This window comes from Schistocerca piceifrons, chromosome 7 (assembly GCF_021461385.2).
Source record: "Schistocerca piceifrons isolate TAMUIC-IGC-003096 chromosome 7, iqSchPice1.1, whole genome shotgun sequence".
NCBI lineage: Eukaryota > Metazoa > Arthropoda > Insecta > Orthoptera > Acrididae > Schistocerca > Schistocerca piceifrons.
In genome coordinates, this window is record NC_060144.1 from 424,116,089 (window position 1) to 424,136,554 (window position 20,466).

The following is a 20,466-nucleotide window of genomic DNA, read 5'->3' on the forward strand; positions in this document are numbered from 1 at the left end:
AGACGGCTGCTAGATTTCGCCGACTCCAACACATCATACGTTGTCGCTAGCCCGAAATGCCCAGGGAGCAACAACCTGCATATGTTTGAAGAGATGTCACAGTAGTTGAGGTTTCATAACAGGTTAACCGATCACTCAACTTCAGCGTCCAGGTTTGTCGGGCAACGAACTTTTTCGCTCTCACAGCTATCGCCTCATGATCCTACAGAGCGTACATGCCGCCAGCAGTCCCAGCCTGGCCCCGTGCCGCGGAGACTTTCTCGCTGCTCCGTCCCAACCGTCTGGCCCCTACACACACCACCACCACCCGGAAACACTAGCAGTCACTCCAAAGATAGTACGACAGTACCAGTATCGATAAGCGCTGCTGCTGCCACTCAAGGAGGAAAGCCAGCAACTTCGTTATGCAAGTAAGTAAGGAAGAAACAAGATGCCACTCGATGCGACAAAATGCCAAAGAACAAACGGCATGAACGCGAGAAGCACACGGCTCAAGTCAAACAGATGGTATTCCGAAGGTGCGAGACCCGTTAGGGAAGTTTTGTGATATACTTGCACTGTCATGAGAATGACAAGTTAGTTTTCATTTTTGCAGCGACGAACATGCTGAAGTTGTTTCTTCGATTTCCTGAGGGTAGCACAATATAGTCCAAATATAGTTCATAGTCGGTAGTGGCACCATGAAGAGGATCTAGAAAGGAATAGGTCCCTCGGAGTGCTTGAAGACTGTCGCCTTGACTTTGGCGACTGAGGGTGTGGCTTTGACTTTTCTTTTCGGGGAGAGGTGATGTAGCGTCACTCCATGGAATGCCGTTAATTTCTGGTTCAAGGCGATGAGCCCGTGTGTGACCAAGGTCGGCAAAAAATTGTCATGATCAGCGTCGTAACGCGCAAAAACTTCCCCACAGATGGTCTTTTGTTGCTCTTTATGGCCTTCTGATAGGCGGCAAGAACCCAGCGGGCCTACACCTTTGTCTAGCGTAACAGGTGGACAAGTGTGTAAGCACTATCAACAGAGACGTCCAGGTGTTTGACTGTAATATGTCGATCACCTCGGACGAGAATGTTCGCACGTTCCAATATTGCAGGAGTTACAGCTGTGTACGGCCGTCAGCATGTGGGTGATCTGTCGTTTGCGCGATCCTGTTGGAGTGGTAACAGACGCCTCGCCCAGCGACTTACTGTACTTCTGTTCACTTCCACATCTCTGTAGGTCTCCTGCAGGCGCCTCCCAATATACGCGATGCTCTGATTTTCCACCAAAAGAAAATCAATAGGAGCTCTCTTCATGGAAGGCAACTTCGTTACAGACGGCATTTTCAAGGGTGCGTACAGCGCCGCCACCTATCGGAACTTCACGACTATAGGGGTTGAAGCCGGAATACACCACGATGTCGCACAAATAAATCTGGATTTTTTAACCGAAATTGGGCGAGGAAAATGTGAGTTGCATAACTTATTGAACATCACTCGTCTAACTTGTACAGATACCAGACCACTTACGGGGATTTGATGGGAGCAGTAGTTGAGAAGGGAGTGAGGCTGTCCCGATGGCATTCAATCTGTACTTTAGGCAAGCAGTGAAGGAAATCTATCAGTACTTATGAAAGAAGTTTGCTGACGACTTTGTAATCCTGCCAGATACGGCAAAGGACTTGTGCTGGCACTTAAATGGAATGAAATATGCATTGAAAAGAGGTTGCAAGGTAAACATAAACTAAAGCGATAGAACTGAAATGAAATGTGGTCGAATTAAATCAGGCGATGTTCAAGACTTTACGAATGGTGATTTTCTGCTGCAACATAATTATCCATGACCGAAATAACGAGGATATAGAATACAAACAACCTACAGGCAGAAAGCAATGCTTAAAAATCCCAACATAAATATACCTGTTCCTTGAGAAGGTGTTGGTCTTGAACAGAAGAGAAATATATAAGGTAAATATTTAGATAAAGAGTACTAGAAGCTTCTCAAATATGTTTCTACATATATATCCTCAGGATTAAGTGTGTTCCTCGGAAATGCTGAAGTTATAGCTTCAGTTGTGTGAAAAGAAGCATCAGTTGTTGCGACACATCATGAAACATTAAAGACTCATTTGTTGTGGGGAGGGGAAGAGGTGAGGAGGAAGAGAGAAGGGACCAAGCCTTAATCATATTTTTTCTATCTGTCTCCTTACGTTTGATGCGGCTCGCTACGATTTCCTCTCCTGTGCCAACTTCATCCCAGAGCATCACTTGAACCCTACATGGTCAGTTATTTGTTCTACAGATCACAATCTCTGTCTCCACCCCCACGCCCACTTCCAAAAGTTATTACCTGCTGTATAATACATCTTGTGTTACCTTGTCACTCCTTCTTCTCAGTATCTACGACATGTTTCTATCTCCCAGATTCTCCAGAGAACCTCCTGTATTTTTATTTCATTATTCCACCGTATTTTTAGATCCCTCTATAGTGAGAAGTTGAAAAAAGGATGTAGGTTGCAGTAGCTACGCAGATATGAAAGGGATTGCACTAGATAGACTGCGGTGGAAAACTGCTTCAGATCAGTATTCGATTGAAGACCACAGTAACAATAACACCCCTACTGCTGCAGATCAGTTCTGGAACTAAGACCTTAACAGCTTTCAATGGCAGCTTGCAACCCATTAGTTTGTAATGGCCTTTATAAACCTTCGCGTCTATGAACTTCAATATCATCCCAAATATTTCTTCCCTCGATGCCCTAAACACAATAAACAGCATCACCTGCACAGCTCCAGTGTTACTATTTCTGGAAGAGAACAGTGCAGGGGGCACAAGAGCCATTCCAATTCAAATTTACCGTTCATTCCTCCAGAATAAGAATCTTTGGTGCCGTGTTTGCTACTGACGAAATACTAAAATGTAAAGTTGGAGTCTTCTTTCCTTTCTTCAGAATTAGGCCGCCTGCAGACATCGGGTCTATTGCAGAATATTAAAACCTGTTATGTTAACACCTGTTGAAAATGTGTTCACGACGTCTCCCTTTCCGTAGCAATTCCTTTTTATGGAAAAAGAGAGTGGATAAAATTAAGTTCGAAGATTGTCTAAAATTCTCTCAAACGGGCTTTCATCAGTTGTGAAGGTCGGAAAAGTTGTGAAATTCTGCTGTTACAGTATTAGTCCATTATACTCCTATCAGTACAGGGGTATTTTATGCTGAGACAATATACAGATGCTAAGCTAAGCAGGCCATATGCGCGGTTAGGTAGAAAACGTATAGCGTCGCTGCCATACGGTACATACGACTGCGCATCAATTTATTCTCCGCAATCAGTTATTTAGTGCTTGGTACTGGGCACTTACTACAAATAATAGCGGATCCCATATCTTTTACCTATGTAGCGAGAAAAAGGTGTGTCTGTACGTTCTAATCTCACATAACGCACCTTCACGATTAGCACACGGGATGCAAATTACAGGAAACATAAATGCCGCCCAATCAACCTTAAATTCTGGTTGTCTACACTAAGACAAATGAAGCACTATCGCCTTCCTTACAGCGTCCGTGTTCAAGTATTCTGAATATTACAACTACATTTAGGTGTGGACTATACTGACTTATGAAGTACACCTGCATAAATTCGAAGTCTGCTATCATACCTACGTGGTAAGAAACCCTAACACTGGAGGACGACATTTGAATAGGTCACAATGAAGTTTAGTTATCAGTTTCCTTAGTGAATACATTGCTCTTCCTCATTATCCTCTCGTCTTCCCTACTACTGATTGCATCCGGTCGTTCTAATCAATATAACTTGGTAATATTACTCCTACATGATGACGACTGATGGAAGATGATGGATGATGACTGATGGTGATAATTAATGAGCTTAATGATTGATGATGATGATAATGTGTTCTGCCTCTAACGCAGGTCCATCACTGCAGGTTCTGCTCTTCGTACCTGTGTGCAATGCATACAGCATACCTAGATGTTTCCAATCAGCTGGTATTTTATTCTTCCTCTGGTCCGCTTTCCTGCTACCAGTTCTGCTGCATCCTTTATTGTGGTGTCTTTTTTCATCCAGTAACCTTATAAATTTCTTCTCTTCCTCTTAAATAATTGCAGTCTTTGTCTTTTCTCGTTCAACACACATTACACTATGTCATTACGTATTTTGTCGTCCATTTTACACATTCCTTTCTTCTCCAAATCCACATCTGAAAAGCCTTTAACATTTTATCTCTCCCTTCCTCAGTGTCCATGTTTCATTACCATACAGAGTAGCACTCTTTACAAAGCATCTCGCTAATATTTTCCTTAATTGTGTAGTTAATGGACTAAGCTAAATATACTTTCTTGTGTAAAACATTTCTTCTGCAGTAGCTATCCTTCGTTCAGTTATTTGATTACAATTCATAGTACTAATTATTTCGTATCTTTTGTATCTTAAGTTCTACTAACTCATCACGAACTGTCACTATTATCTGCACTGGCTGCCATGTAAAAACTCTTCTTCCCGTATATCTTCGTTAAAATCAAACACCAAATTCAGAAATTCTCCACTGATGTCATCCTTCTCTGCTTTTGCAGTTTCTCCTGTGGTTAAAGTGCCCAACCAGCTGGTTGGTGCGCCCCTGGGGACGGACGTTCAACTGGAGTGCTTCGTGGAGGCCTTCCCCAACACTATCAACTACTGGGTCAAGAACCGCGGCGAGATGCTGCTAGACGGGTGAGTGCAGCCGCCACCAGCGCTGGCGCCACCTGCATGAACAAATAGCTTTTGGGCGGAGAACGTGTGCCTTAATTAATGAATGAAATTTCCGGGTTGTTTAAACTGATTTTACGAAAAGTATTGTGAATATATGAGCGATACCCAACGTAGACTGCCTCATTTTCTAAGAACTTTTTTTAGATGTTTACTAAACCGGAAATTCTGTTATCTTCAACAGTTCTCAACCAGTGAAATGCACCTGTAATATCTCCTTGCCATCTCGTAGACGGCGTTTTGCGTCATAAAATTTACCTCTAAAGATTTGACTTCTAGGGTTTCCTTACCAAAAGTAAATCCCTTAAAGCAATTTTTAGGAATATGTACGGATACACATCACACAGTGCAATGTCTGGACTGTACGGTAGATGGTGTATGTCTTTTCTGGGCAATAACTCTATTATAGTTTGGACAGTGGGAAGCCTGGTGTTGTCCTGACGACGTTTTCACAGCTGATGACCCTTTTCTTTGCAAAATGATGCTTCATCTGCTACCCTAGGAGCCGTCTACCGTATGCTGCAAAACGTAATGACCATGGTCTTGTCTGCAGACCTGCAAACGCGCCTACTCGTAGGAGTGGCTGGTCATGTTTCGCACACTATCTACTACTGTGCTTCATTTCTGGGCTATCATGAAACATCCACATTTCATCAGCAGCTGTGTAGTTTTACCATCATGCGTCACGTTATGTTAAAAGAAGAGTTTCCATTAGCAGCATACATCAGCACAATTCTGCCTTTGTTCCAGACTGCACCAGATACGTGCAGTTGTTCATTTAAAACAGTGTGAAAATTTCCGGTTTATATTGCGCACATTATCTGACAGTATCACATGGATGATTCCACATAATAGGTGCGCCAGTGTTGATTGTAGTCTGTACAACGGCCGTAAATGACATGCCTGTGTCTCCTTGCAATTTTCAACTTTCTCCCTCATCTCTAAATGACTTCTGTGATTGAGTACTTGCTCGACGGGGCATTGCAGACACACAAACCTCAATTCATCGTAGGTCACATAACAGGAGAACACAAAGATTATCACACAATACCACTGACAAAAATCAGATAGGTTCAAATTTTACAGCCCTAAACCTGAATAGGTAGACAATTCTTTGCTGTAACTCAACTGAGGATATGTGCTGAGTCATAAATGTAGTTCTCTTTACTCACTTAATGCGATTCTGAGCATTAGTGGAAGTCGTTCTGGGCTCTTCTTACTACATTATAATTCTGGTTCCTTTGCTGTCAAAACTTTAAAAAAGTCGTGTCAATCCGCAATAATATTCACTTAATCCACGGCCGTAATGGTTCCGTCTCATGGAACTGCAAGTGAATGCTTTGCACAGATTACTACTGTTCAGACAGCTTCCACCCTTGACATGGTGCACGTTTCGAACCAACTCTGGTAATAAATGAGACTGTCCCATGCGGAGCCGCATGTTCAACAGCGTGTGCTACATGAACTGCTCCGAAGAACTATCGTCAGATATGCCACAGATCGTGGCTTATTCTGCTTTACAAACTGGGATAGCCTCTCAACCATAATTTCTGTGATGTGGTATGGATGTCCAACGTTCTCGCGTGTCCGTGGTTTCACCATTGTTATTCGTCTGGTTTCTTTTTCCAGAACTGTCCTACAACTAATATGAAATCAGAATATCAAGATCCATCGAATACGAATACTTATTAAAAACTGAGGAATGAAATGCATATCACAACCATTGATATTCAGTAGCCAATCAAAGTAAGTTACATTTTTTATTCAGAATTTTATGGTTTATAGAAGAACAGAGCTACTTTGGAAGCACAGTGGCATGTCGCTGCCAGCACTCGGGTGAGCCAGACAGGGAGATCTACCCCAGGGGAATTCTCAGAAGGACGTACTCGCAGAAGCGCAGATCACTGCCACAAGGTTGAACAGACTTTACTTTGAGGTGCAACTACTGGATGCGAGGTGCACCACAGTCAACACAGATTCTATCTCACGTGGTTTAAGGCCCCCATTTTAGCAACGTCTGGGAAGCCACTACAGTGAGAAATACGTAGAAAGCTCTTTTCTAAGCAATGCAACAGACACCATAGGTATGTGTAGAAAATGGGGTGTGAGCCCCCAGTTTGGGACCTCTGTAAGCTTGGGAAGCGGCCGAGGGTTGGGTGCGCAAAAATTAAATGTTTACGCTGCAGAAGCACTGACAGGATTGCTATTGTAAATAAAACGTAGGTTAGAGATAGAGAAACACTAGACTGTGCTGACGAGATCCCACTTCATTGGCCACAGAAAGAGACTGAAAGTAAGATACCTTTTTTCCACCACAAAATAGTCGGAACTATGTTCCTGGTTAACTGCCTGAATCGAAACTCAGGGAACTGAGCAAGTATTTGTTAAGGAATCTCCTTACCGCCATCACTTGCAATGTCCACAGCACAGCCAATCCGAAAAAAGCGAAGAATTCAAAACACAAATCTTCATTTTAGTAAGCAGTCAGTACAAAATCACTTCACCACAGGCAGCCTTCGTAGTCAGATTTTTCCTCGAGCAGCCTAAGTCGCCGCCAGGGTCCATCTCCAAGCAGATGAGCTAAAGGACTTTAAAAAGGTTTGGATTGTCTTGGAGTTATCCAGATGTGCGACTTGGTATGCCGCCAGTGAATGATTCTGCAGCCGCTTCATTCCCCGTCTACAGTTTGATACGGTGAGACAGAGCTGTAACAGCGACATCAGAGATCACTCGTAGGGACTTTTATAGAATTTCAGGAAGTTCCAGCTTCACTTTGAAGACATGTTTTCAGATTGATGTGACCAATGTGCTTTCGACGCTAACGATAGATGTAACACATTCCCTTCTCTAGCGCTATCTGTCTTCTATACTAACATCTCATCACGGCACAACGTTGTGAATGTAATTGTTTCGTTTTTGGTATGCAGTTATTAGAATCTTAGCCCAGACCCATCTTTAGGATTTGCCATAGTTTTACTTTCGAAATGATGTTGCTTGTCACGTGATTTATGGGTCACTTTTATGTAACTACTCTTGAGTCAAACGTGCCAAGTTTTCACTTTAGAATTGATATTGCTATTCAAATGATGTGTGAATCATTTGATGAAATTAACTGGATTAATTGTGACTCCTGTTTCTTTAGCTGAAACTGAAGTCCTATTTCTTTTATTTTTTAGGGCATATAATTAATTTGTGTCAGAAAAGTGTTCCATTTGGCATGCATTCAGGCTACTCAACACGCGTCGACATACTCCATTCTTCAGTCAGTTTCCACAGATTCTTACTAAAGTAAGCCCGTCAGTCTCGGTGTTCCCGACGTGCTCAGTCATAGGAGCCAGACCATAACCACTTGCCCTATGTCAAAGTCGCTTATGTCATTGGATGTCCCCATCTGCGGACTGTACTATCGTTGGAATGATTCCCCACCTAAAACTGTGTTTGTTTCAGAGTGAAGCACCACGTGGAGGAGGAGCGGTTCTCCTACAAAGTGCACCTGCGACTGACGATTCGCAACATAACGGCCAAGGACTTGGGCACGTACACCTGCGTCTCCACCAACTCACTGGGCCACAACGACGGGACGGTTCGCCTCTACGGTACGTCTTCAGCGGGCGATTCCATTCTCTCTGTTACGACGCTAGTTTTCTTTAGTTTAGAGGCACATTAAGCAGGCTGTGTCATAATTAACAGCGAAAACCGACACATGTGAAAGTATAAGCAATATTAGCAAAAATGTTCCAAGAAACATAGATCCAATAAGATCCACTTGGGAGACGGTTCTTCTCTTTGCGAGATACTTTCGTAAGTGCGGTCAGGAGCTGACACTGAAATTACTGTGAAATATGTTAGTGAAAAAGGTTTGGAAATGTCAACATTTGTATTAGGTACCCCTGTAATTGGCCTTGAATGTATCCATCACCCACAGTGAAGTGTACACAGCCCTTCCAGAAGGTGCTGAGACTGGTTAAATTCCTGTCGCATAAACTACCTCAGTGCAATAAATACGGGGGCACCCTGTACTAACAACTGTAAACAATATATATACAATCCACCAGTCTGTAGTGAGCAATGCCAACGTCCTCGTGTCACAAATCTAAATAGAGTGACGTTTCTAAATTAGGTGTTCAGAACATTCTAAAGTTTGTTCTGATGCAGAGAAAATTCTATGTTGAGTTTTCCCCACTTACCTTGACACCCGAAGGAGAACAACGACGCTTGGACACCTGCCGTGACTTGTTTGAAATGCAAAATGCGGGCAGTTCTTCTCTAGGCAAACTCGTCATCGGTGATGAAACTTTGTGTTATCAATTCGAGCCTACCACAAAGGAACAAAATGCAGAGACTCACATCAAGGGTTAACACTCTCATGACGTAACAGGTATTCAAACCATTGTGACGCACGAGTTGAACAATATCCTAGGAAAGGACTTTTATGAAAATGTCGCTTATTTCTATGAAGGTCTGTGCATTGTGGTGAGATGAGTAGGAGACCGTGTAAACATCCTAAAGCAAGTATACGAAGATAGTAACTGTTCTCGAAAGAATGGTATCAGTTCTTTCGAGAACAGTTACTATCTTCATATATATATTGCTGAAGGCTACACAGCCATTGACCTTCGTTTGTGCGACCACGCACAGGTCGCCCGAACTCTTACTGTAATCGTCACGTTAGAGGTCGCGAGTAATGAGTGGATGGGCAAATACCTATTAGGTACATTAAGTATGTAGACTGAGGACAGTCGGGAATGTGGGTCTCACGGGAAGCGTGCAAGGGTGCAAGGGTGCAAGGGATGAGTCCCTGCAGTCGCGCTATTCAGCTGTGTCCTCGGTGGCTCACTGCCGGCACGGTAGGTCAGCGTGTTCGGTCAGGGGGGTTAGCTGCGCTCTGTAATAAAAAAAACTGAGTTAATCGATCAACGACGAACTGAAACGGATGTCTTGCGACAAATACAAATAAAAAATAGATGGATAGAGCGTCTGCCAAGTAAGCAGGAGATCCCGGGTTCGAGTCCCGCTCGCAGCACACATTTTCAGCTGTCCCCATCGACGTATATCAACAATATCTGTCGGCAGCTGAGGGTTTCAATTAAGTATCATTTATCCTAAAGCAAGCTCTGTTACAGAGCTGCAGCTGTTTTTGAAATCCTGTCTCTGTTATGCCACTGACAGTACATAAGTCATTTTTCAGACTTTGCTAAATATATAGTGAAATAGTACTGGAATATTTAGGCATTTAAATTGTTGATGGAAAGAAGTTTGTGGCACATACATTTCCAGTTATTTCGGTTAAGATAAACTAGTGGCTTATATCCGACCTTCTTCCACTGCTTTCTTAAAATAATACAAGTACCTTACACTCCCTTCTTCAACGAAATGACATAATTGTTCAGTTTTCTGTTGCATCACCACATATGAATGCCGTCTCACTATCAAATACAAAATTTACTCCACGTTTATTATTACTTTCCTTTGCTCACAAATATCAGTTATTGTTGCAAGCAGTAGTCTAACAGTAATTTTTATTTTAAATTACAACTGCGTTCTACATCAACAATTTTTCTGTAATTACAGAGATCAAAATCCCGACAAGACCGCCGACAACGACTACGATAATGCCAGAGACTACCGTCCCAGGTAAATATTTCAGAACGCTATTTACGAATCAATTGAGAAAGACGTAACAACTTGATGAGGAGTAACGATTATCTGACTTCTCACATGCAAGCCGTTGTCTAAAGAAGTTAATTATCTGACGTTTATAAGAAAATATTTCGTCGGCTGTCGTCAGAGAACATTGTCCATTTTGTAGGCAGTAAACACTTGTCTGAAATCATACTAATCAAGCATGAAGTGGAAAATTTTATGTGTGTGATATTTTATTACGAGCTGGAGATAAAAACGATTAAAATCATTCCTTCACAGAATGACGATTTATTATAAGATGTAAATTTTATATGCACGTAGGTCAGTCTGTAAAGCTTGTAAGGATTCTTTAAGGCAGGATGTGCTACAAAATAACTTCTAAGATAAAATTCGATACTTTGCGCCATTTGCGAATTAATTAGCACTGAAGTTAGTCAGTCAGGTCGTTGTGTTTACAAATTAAAGTGGGCTTCCAGAGGCGGTGTCGCCAAACGTGTTCTTCGTTCGGTTTCCTGAAACCGAACAAGAAAGTCATACGAAAACTGGACGTGGAATACTAGCAAGGATCGAACCCCAGCCAAAGGCTGAGCAGTCTCGTGCGCTATCGCCTACGCTATGAGAAGAACTGACACTAATTGTATCTGGAGAGCCCCTTCAATTTGCAGGTGCAACGTAACGAATATCTTTGTTACGAGTTATTTCTCAGTTCTACATACCCTGCAGCAGTCTTAAAAGCTTTTCGGGTGATTTCTCTTCACATTGTATAAAATAACGCCAAACATTGCGAAACAGTAAGTAGGACAAATTCATGAGATTTAAAAATAATTCAAATACAGCTTAAGTGTATATAATCCCATAACAATTTAGTTCAATAAACATTAATCAGAAAGTAGCTTGCACGAAGGGTAATTGTAGTTTTATTGTTCACGTTTTAATCAATAATTATTAATGATAGTTTTTTATTTCAACAAATTTTCTGTAAACCTGTATGTTGTCCTACCATCTTGACTAAGCTAGCTCGAAAACTTCATAACGCCATTTGTACAAAGTCATTTCAGCAGTACTTTTATAATTAAGATTTGTTCAAGTCACCTAGTATAAACCGTCCCTCTCAAGACCTATTAACTTGCTCTTGAATCTGAACATATGACAGCAAAGGATGACAGCGAAAGTGAAGAGCGGCGTAGTAATTTCATGCCGGGTAAAGTAAATATATGGATGTGTCTCGTATGAAAAGAAGCTGGAAGTCAAACAGGGGATCGTATAGTACATTAGAACCATAGTCACTAAACAAAAACCTTTGGTTTGCAGCAATGAGACAGTTATCGGTTGAATACTTCGGTGACTGCATGAAAATTATGTCACAATTAAAATACAGAACTCGAAAACATCAGATAAGAGGAAACAGATATCCTCAGCAAACCGTAGCAGGACAAATGCTGTTGGTAAACAACTTTAACGAGAAACATAGATTTGATTACATGCACCAATTTCTCGAAGTCGCAGTTGATCGTAAGTATACATTAATAAAGTGATTAGTGGAGGATAGCAGAAAAGCCGATTGTAAAAGTTCCACACACCTACTGAAAGGTGGCATTTGTTGCAGGACAACTCAACGTTATTTCATTATTTAATTAAATAAATAGTCTAGACCATGACTTATGTGAGTATTCTATAGGACGTGATTCACACTGTTCCGTTGATTAAATTATAAAACTTTTATCTCTTAAAGTTCAAAAGAGTGATCTGATTCAGATTGCAGCGCGTTTATATCCCCAGAAGTCCTTTCCTAACCAATTTTCGCTTTAATTTTGTTCTGGTTACAGTGATTGTCCTTCGAAAATGTATGGAAATATTTTATCAACTTTAGGTTTTCTACTCTGAGTAACTTAAAAAATACTCAACGAGAAAATAATAAATATGAAATTTGCATGTACATGTTAGTTGTACACGGGAAACGCTATAATTGTAAATCTGTTTCTTTTCAGCACTAAAGACAACTACTCTACGACCGGATCGGACGAACGCGCTGATCCTCACTACCAGCCGTAAGTATTCTCGCCGGTGCTTTCGTCACCAATAGGACACCCCGTAGATTACACATTATCAGAAAAATCGGCCCATAACGTCGTTCACATATAGTCTTGCCACCTGTACCACTTCCTGTACCATTTTATGTGCGACACCATCCTACAACAGTGACATAAATACTGAAAGAAAAGAAAAAATAGCGTCGACAGTGTGTTGGCTGAATAAATTCCTTCATTGGTTGTGGATTTCGATACTTACAATTCACTGGGTTGGTTTTATTTACAAACAGTTTATAATTTCTCAAATCATTACTTTCATCAAATAGATCGATGTTGCTGTCTGAATCTTAAAAGGTAGTGTTATTGATGAGGTGGTAAGTAGCTGTGGCTAATACTTACTGGCCTCTGGGATTTCAAATCTCTACAGGAACATCTGGAGGACGTGGAACTTCAAACTGCCCATCTGAAACCTTAACACCTCTTTCGGTAGGTCAACGATAAGTTTGAGTTCTGGACCACTTACATAGCATTTTTCGGAACTTTACTGAAGTGGTTGAACTTGAAGGGAATGGATGTCTTCTTTTCCTGGATATCGTAATAAGAAAGAAGGGTGGTGGTATGCTAGGCCATGGAGTTTTTAAGGAAAAGGCCATATAGACATGTACATGCATGTAATGAGCTGCTATCGTCCTGACTAAAGTGCTAACGTAAGGTAATGTGTAGTCTCTCGTAGGCTGTCTCCCAGCCGTGCTAAAACACCTGAAATAAATGCCTTATTAAAACTGCTTAGGAAAAGTAGATGACGACTTATTCGAAACCCCGCATTGCAACGCACATGTCTGAATTTTGCTCAAAGGTGCCTGCAACCTTCCTCTGTAATAGTGCTATAGAATGGCACCCCGCAACGTCACCTTCGGGATCAGCGACGCTTCAGACGGCAAGGTGTTGAAACACTGGAAATGAGGCCACTCCTCATTAGTTAATGTGAGTTGTAAGAATGGTTAATGATGTTACATTGGCAGCAAATTTCGCCACCCTCTGCCCAACGCAAACGTGCGGTGACTAAAAGGACTACGTTCTTACACGTTTGGTCTGTGATGCTACCCCATGGCCGTTTCAACCGCATTCTAAGGACATCGAGGGCCTACTGTCACACAAAATGTGATCTCATCCCATTAGAGTAGAAGGCTACAGCAAGTTTTGGTGAGCCATAGAGGATAGAACCACTAGAGACCGCTCACATCCATTAGACACAATCAGAACGTGATCCCGACCCAACTGTATTTTTATCCTTTTCATCGCCCCCTCTTTTGCCCTCATTTGACATTGTCACTGGAGGGTCCTACATTGACACATGTGTGAATAAAATGACAAATTATCCCTCCAAGACCATCCAGTTTCGTAACACCATCAGTGCCACCCACGCATCTTTTTGAGCAGGTTGAAAATGTACCGGTCAGAAACTTTGACACCAATTCAGATATGAGGCTGCTCTAACGCCTGCGTGACAGGCAACTTCTTCGACACTCTTAGGTGGAGTTTGCATACGTTTAGGCGCAAGAGCAGCAACAAGGCTGGAATGGTGTCGAACATTGTGACAGGTACATTATTAACGTGCTCAACAAAGATGCATAAATGTCACCGAGATTGATGCTGAATTGAGCGGTCTTAAACGGACACTTTCCTAACTTATTCGCGTGTTTGTCAAAGTCGAACCCACCCATGAATATTCCACAGGACGAAGCGAAAAAGGAAGGGTCACAACGCACACAAACATCTTTTTGCTTCACGTTCAAATTTCGGCGAATCGTCTTGTAAGGTCGTTAGGTGTCCCACCCTGTACGGCACAGCAAAAATTGTTATGATGCTACTCTCCAAACGGGTGCTACCACAATCAGAGTGTTTTCAGTTCCACAACGTTCCTAGAGAAGGGTTGAAATGGCCAGAGTTTGGCAGCAGTGGCCAAATTTGTCAAGAACATCGCCCTGTGGTTCATCGACTGTGAAGTATTGTTTCTGGCTGCAAAATCCGTGGCAATCAACGCGGCAAGGGAAGAAGTACCTTCATAGGCGCCCTTTATGCTAGCCCCTGACGCCTTTTCGTTTCGATTCTGTCGTGGTTCTGAGCTCTCTCGCGGAGGCGTCTATGAAAGGGCGGAAATGTGGGAAAGAGGTGGTTTGACGACCTTCCCATCGTGTGACTCGTCCATGGTGGCGATGAGCTGGGGTGGGGTGAGATTTGATACCAATGAGACATAAATGGGTCTAAGCACTATGGGACTTAAAATCTGAGGTTATCAGTCCCCGAGACTTAGAATTACTTAAACCTAACTAACCTAAGGACAGCACACACATCCTTGCCCGAGGCAGGATTCGAACCTGCGACCGTAGCAGTAGCGCGGTTCCGGACTGAAGCACCTATAACCTCTTGGCCACAGCGGCCGGCTCCAATAAGACATAATTAACCTATCTTACAGCTCACATGAACTCCTGGTGTGTGGCATTTTCTTCTCTGCATGTGTGGACGTTGCGCAGTTTGAAGCGTTGCTGAGCTAGAGGTTCGCACGCAGAGCGCCCCTCTCTTGCACCATTACAGCTGAAGGTTGCAGGAATCTTTGAGCCAAATTTCATACTTACATGTCAACAATTACGGGATATCGAAAGAATGTATCGTTTGATTTTGTTGACCTGTGTTGCCATAGTGGAGCACCCTTTAGAAAATCTTTTAAGGAAGCAAAAGATGCAGCAAGCCAGGAGAAAGAGGAAATAGACCAAAGAATCACTTTTCTTCCATACATGTGTCCACTTGCAGTCAATATCGTGAAATTTCCCGGAAAACGAGAAAAAAAAATTCTACTAGATACCACCGCCGACGAAATTGTTCTTGGCTCGAAGGGTGAGCCACTACAACTTCACGCACCAAGGATATACATCATTCCACATGGATGTGGCCACAAATACATCACGTGCGCGCAACGTTGTAGCTCGAAATACTGAAAAGTGCATGTTATGTTTATACATTTGACAGTGAGACGTACGAAGAAATCAGCGCTGGAAGAGTACAACGTAAATGAACAACATAAGTTTCATTTCGAGAAAACCAAGTTGCTACTACGAGCCAGCAGCTATTAGAAAGCCTCTTTAAGGAGTCGACAGACAAAAGAATCCAAGAGAATCTTGTCAATAGTGATGAAAATTGTCAGTTAGGCACACCGTGGAGTATCGCGTCAGTAGCAATACATTCCCAGAAGTGGGGAACATACAAGGCGACTCAAGAACACCCACCCAGAGATTCGAGCGCAACCTACGACCCACGCCCACCCAACCAGTTCGTTTGATAATTCATTTTTTCTTATTTGTTCCAATCTAAAAGTTAATGCTAAAAATTTATACAATAAACTTTTTCTTTGTTATCAAGCCACAATATCACGTCAGACGTGTAAGGAAGCCGTGGTCAGTGGCTAAAAAAAGATCCATATAACCACAGGATTGTGGTTTGGGATATTTACGAGTGTGGATCAAATGAAAACCAATATTATACATTATTACACAAAAAAGCTGCAGTTATATCATTATTTCGACCTAGTCCACATGACATGCGACGCGCACATTTCGCAGCTTTGGGAGTGCGTGGAAACTTCGTAAGAATATTTTTATAGCTGTGGTTGTAGTCGCTCGTGCATCGCCTCTTTATTCTTTCTGAATTTCTTGCCGCCCGACGCTTGTTTAAGTAGGAAGGTGCTCGAGACATTAAAACGTCTTAATCTATTGCTGCGGCTGAACGGGTTGCATGGGGCGATCATTTACGTTCTGCCACAAAATGTCTACAGTCCTCGTTTGCTTCTCGTTGCAGGGCGAAGGTGATTTTGTGATATATGAGTGTTTCAGCTACTGGACCTGTTAATCTCGTTTCCATGTAATTTTTCAAAATAACTCATTTTTTATTCAGATAGAGAGAGGGCAAAGTTTTTCCTGCCAATGCTTAAGTTTTGGTTTTGGTGAAGAGCTATGGCGCCATTCCCGGCTGCCTACTTTGGTTTTAGGCTTGTGACAGCGCACCTAGGTTTCGTACACTCCAATAATCCAGTGCAGAAGTCCATAGTCTTCGATCTGGAAACGACTTAAGCGTTCCTCACCAGCACTGACTCGATAATGTCTCAGTTCATTGGTCACCGGACGTGACACCCATCTTTCGGACACTTTATTGAATAATAGCACATGGGGGAAATGGTGTGCCGAACGAACACTAATATCCAAAATACTGGCTATTTGATTTGCAGTAATAATATTCCTATGCCATTCATACACTTTCTGCACAGACATACGCGAATTATAATAATTTGGTTTGATCGAACGATGCGTTCCCACAGGTTTAGCTCCTTCATTACTCGAAATACGTATCACAGTTCGCTGTTCCAGGCCGGTGTCTGTCGACAACGCGGTAGCCATCTATGCTCTGTCAAAGTGATACAGCAACAGGCTGCCAATTGTTAGTCATTTGTCGAAACACAAGGATGTCTCCTGCCATGAACCAAATCTATATTAGAACTTTCCAGGGTTTCGTTTCACTTTTAAGGTTTTCATTTGATTCGTCACCATATTAAAGGTGGGCACGGTTAAATGCTGGAAAATAAACATAAGCAGATAATAGTGATGCCACGTGTCTGATCCTTACGCGTTTGAACCGTTATTTGAATAATTTCATCTTGGTTGAGATTGCAATGGGGGTTTCAAACTGCCACTTGTTAGTTAAATGAATGTTGATAGGAATGAGTTTTTCCAGCCTCCTGATTGGCTATGTGAAATTATTTGGGAGCTATCAAATTCCTACAAGACGTTGATTTGGATTGAAAACTGGGATGTTTTAACACTGTCCTGGTGGTAGAGGAGCGTTAAACCTATTTCGCCCATTGCCAGTTGCTCCGCTAGCAGTGGGTGCAACAACTTTTACAGTGCATTCGTCGCGTGCTGGTGCAGTGCTTAGGCCGAAACAAGGACGCGGACTCACTGAGCACCGCTACCATGGGAACGCAGAATTCAATCAGATCCGTTTGAATTTTCAACAACGTCATTTTGTAACACTAAAACGCTCATAAAGCAGATATGTGATTGCTTTAGGAAGAAATGTTTGTTCTAGAGATAGCGTTGTTGAGAAGTAACGAAGACGTCCTGTTTCCGGCGTTCGATCCTCGCTATTGCTTAAATTTTGAACAAAAGTCGCCAGCAATCGCGGCCGATGACTTCCAATAGAAGAAGTTACCCTCTCACTGCCAACACCCTACTCAAAGAGAGCGACGGAACGGACATAGATTCAGGGGAGTCTCTTGTCCTTGAGGTGGGAAATTGACCCTAAAAGGCGAAAGAATCAGCAATAATCAACGGCATGGACACCACCACACTAAAGGCACACAATGTGTATCAAAAGAGCATATCGCTTCCAATTGCATAAGTGTCATCATAATCTCTCCATTAGCAGAAGGTTACGGATTAGACCACCATTCGGATCTCTGGGTGGGAATGTCAGAAATTTGAAAGTGGGAGGGAAGCTAACAGACCAGAAAAGGGACAGTCTAGATGCACTGGCGGTTAGTGAAGTGAAGTTGAAAAAGGACAAGGATTTCTGGTCGGAGGAGTATAAGGCACTATCAACATCAGTAGGCCGGCCGTTGTGGCCGACTGGTTCTAGGGGCTTCAGTCCGGAACCGCGCTGCTGCTACGGTCGCAGGTTCAAATCCTGCCTCAGGCATGGATGTGTGTGATGTCCGTAGGTTAGTTAGGTTTAAGTAGTTCTAAGTCTAGGGGATTGATTACCTCAGATGTTAAGTCCCATAGTGCTCAGAGTCATTTGAACCATTTGAACCAACATCAGCAGAAAGCGGAATAACAGGACATATCGACGGCGCCAGCAGAAGATGATGTGATACAAAAAGTATAAGAGGATACTGAAAGGGAAATTCAATACGTGAAGGAAGATGAAAATCAAATGGTCATGTAGGACAGGAATGCGGTTTTAGGCGAAGGAGCAGAAGAAAGAGTTGCGGGAGAGTACGTGGCTTCGTAGAAGGAATGAGAGAAGAGAATGATTGTTTTGTGTGCTGCAATAAGGTAGCAATACCTAATACTCTGTTCAGTGACAAAAGGAGGTGATATACTTGGCAAACGCCGGGAGATACCGGAGGTTACCGTTAGATAGCTAGATTACACCATGTTTACGTAGAGATAAAGAAATTAGGTATTGGATTGTAAGGGGCACACAGAAGGGGCCATAGACTTAGATCACAATTTAGTAATGATGTGTAGTAGGCTGCAATTTAAGAGACTAGTCCGGAAGAATCAGTGTGGAAAGAAGTGGGATACGTAAATTCTAAGGAATAACGAGATACTGCCAATATTCTACGATAATGAATACCTCGGTAGCCAGTTCAATCGAAGAAGGTTGGACATACCAAAAAGAGAAATCACATGCATTGGTACAAGGAACGTAACGGCGAAGAAACCAATGATAAATGAAGAAATACGTAATTTGATCAACAAAAATGTTCAGGGAAAATCAATAATATGGATATACAAGTCACTTAGGAATGAATAAATAGGTATTCCAGGGAAGCTAAGGCGAAATAGCTGCATAAAAATGTAAAAACGAATTGAAAGTAGGTTGTCAGGAAGCAGACTCGGCATATAGAGAAGTCAAAAGAACCCTCGATGTAATTAAAAGCAAGGGCGGCCACATTAAGAGCTAAATGGGATTTCCAATGTTAAATGCAGAGGAGAGACCGGATATTTGGAAAGAGTTCACTGAAGGCTTCTCTGGTGGGAAAGACTTCTGTGATGGCGTGCCAGAAGAAGAAATTAGAGTCATCGTGAGATTCTGTATTACACTCGGTATTAGAATCATAATTTAAAGGAGCTTCGGACGAATTAAGATCAAATAAAGCAGGAAAGACAACATTCCATCGGAATTTATAAAATCATTTGTGGACGTAGCAACAAAGCGACTAGTCACGTAGTTGTGTAGAATGTATTAGACTGGCGATATGCCATCAGACATTCGGAAAAACATCACCCATACAACTCCAAAGATAGCAAGAGCTGACAAGTGCGAGAATTATCGCATAGTCAGCTTAAGAGATCATGCATCCAAATTTATAACAAGAATAACATAGAGAAGAATATAAAAGATAATTAAGATCAGTAAGGTGACTATGAGTTTAGCAATAGGAAAGGTAAAGGCACGAGAGAGGAATTTCTGACGTTGCTCTCCATAATGGACACTTTCAAAGGATTCGTGGATTTGGAAAAGGCGTTCGACAGTCTAAAATGGTGCAAGATTTTCTAAATTCTCAGGAAAGTAGGGATAAGGTATAGGGAAAAACTGGTAATATACAATGAGTACAAGAGCCAAGACGGAACAAGAAGACTGGAAGAGCAAGAACGATGTTCCAGAATTAAAAAGGGTGTAAGGCAGGGTTGTAGACTTTGGCCCCTGCTGTTCAATCTGTACATTGAAGAAGAAATACAGAAATAAAAGAACGGTTCAAGAGTGATATTAATGGTCAAGATGATAGGATGTCAGTAATGCGATTGGCTCATGACACTGCTGTCTTCAGTAAAAGCGACTAACAATTAAAGGTTCTGTTGACTGGGATGGACACTCTAGTGAATACAGAATATCGTTTGAAAGTTAGTCGAAGAGAAATCAAAGTAATGAGAAGTATAAAAAATAACTACAGCGAATAACTTTACATCTGAAGGAATTCTGCAGCCTAGGCAGAAAATAACGTATGATTGCCGGAGCAAAGAGGAGCAGAGTGCCACTGGAAGAAGGAGTATTCATTGCCAAGATAAGTCCAGTAGTTTCAAACGTAGCCCTTAAGCAGAGGAATAAATTTACGACAATGTACGTTTGGAGCATAGCATTGTATGGTAGTGAAACATGGACAGTGGGAAAACTGGAACAGAAGGGAATCGAAGCACTTGAGATGCGGTGCTGCAGAAGAATGCTGTAAAGGTAAGGAATGAGGAGATTCTGTGCAGAATCAGAGAGGAAAGGAATA

The 20,466-nt window shown here is 42.1% G+C and overlaps 1 protein-coding gene across 1 annotated transcript in view; it reads left to right on the plus strand.

The window, feature by feature from the left end:
* The window catches only part of LOC124805757 (lachesin-like), a 444,942-nt gene that overhangs the window by 415,502 nt on the left and 8,974 nt on the right, over positions 1-20,466 (plus strand). Inside the window, exons 5-8 of the mRNA XM_047266324.1 lie at positions 4,566-4,704; positions 8,188-8,336; positions 10,312-10,374; positions 12,372-12,431. Coding sequence (XP_047122280.1) covers positions 4,566-4,704; positions 8,188-8,336; positions 10,312-10,374; positions 12,372-12,431 — 411 coding nt within the window. The remainder of the gene's footprint in view (positions 1-4,565; positions 4,705-8,187; positions 8,337-10,311; positions 10,375-12,371; positions 12,432-20,466) is intronic.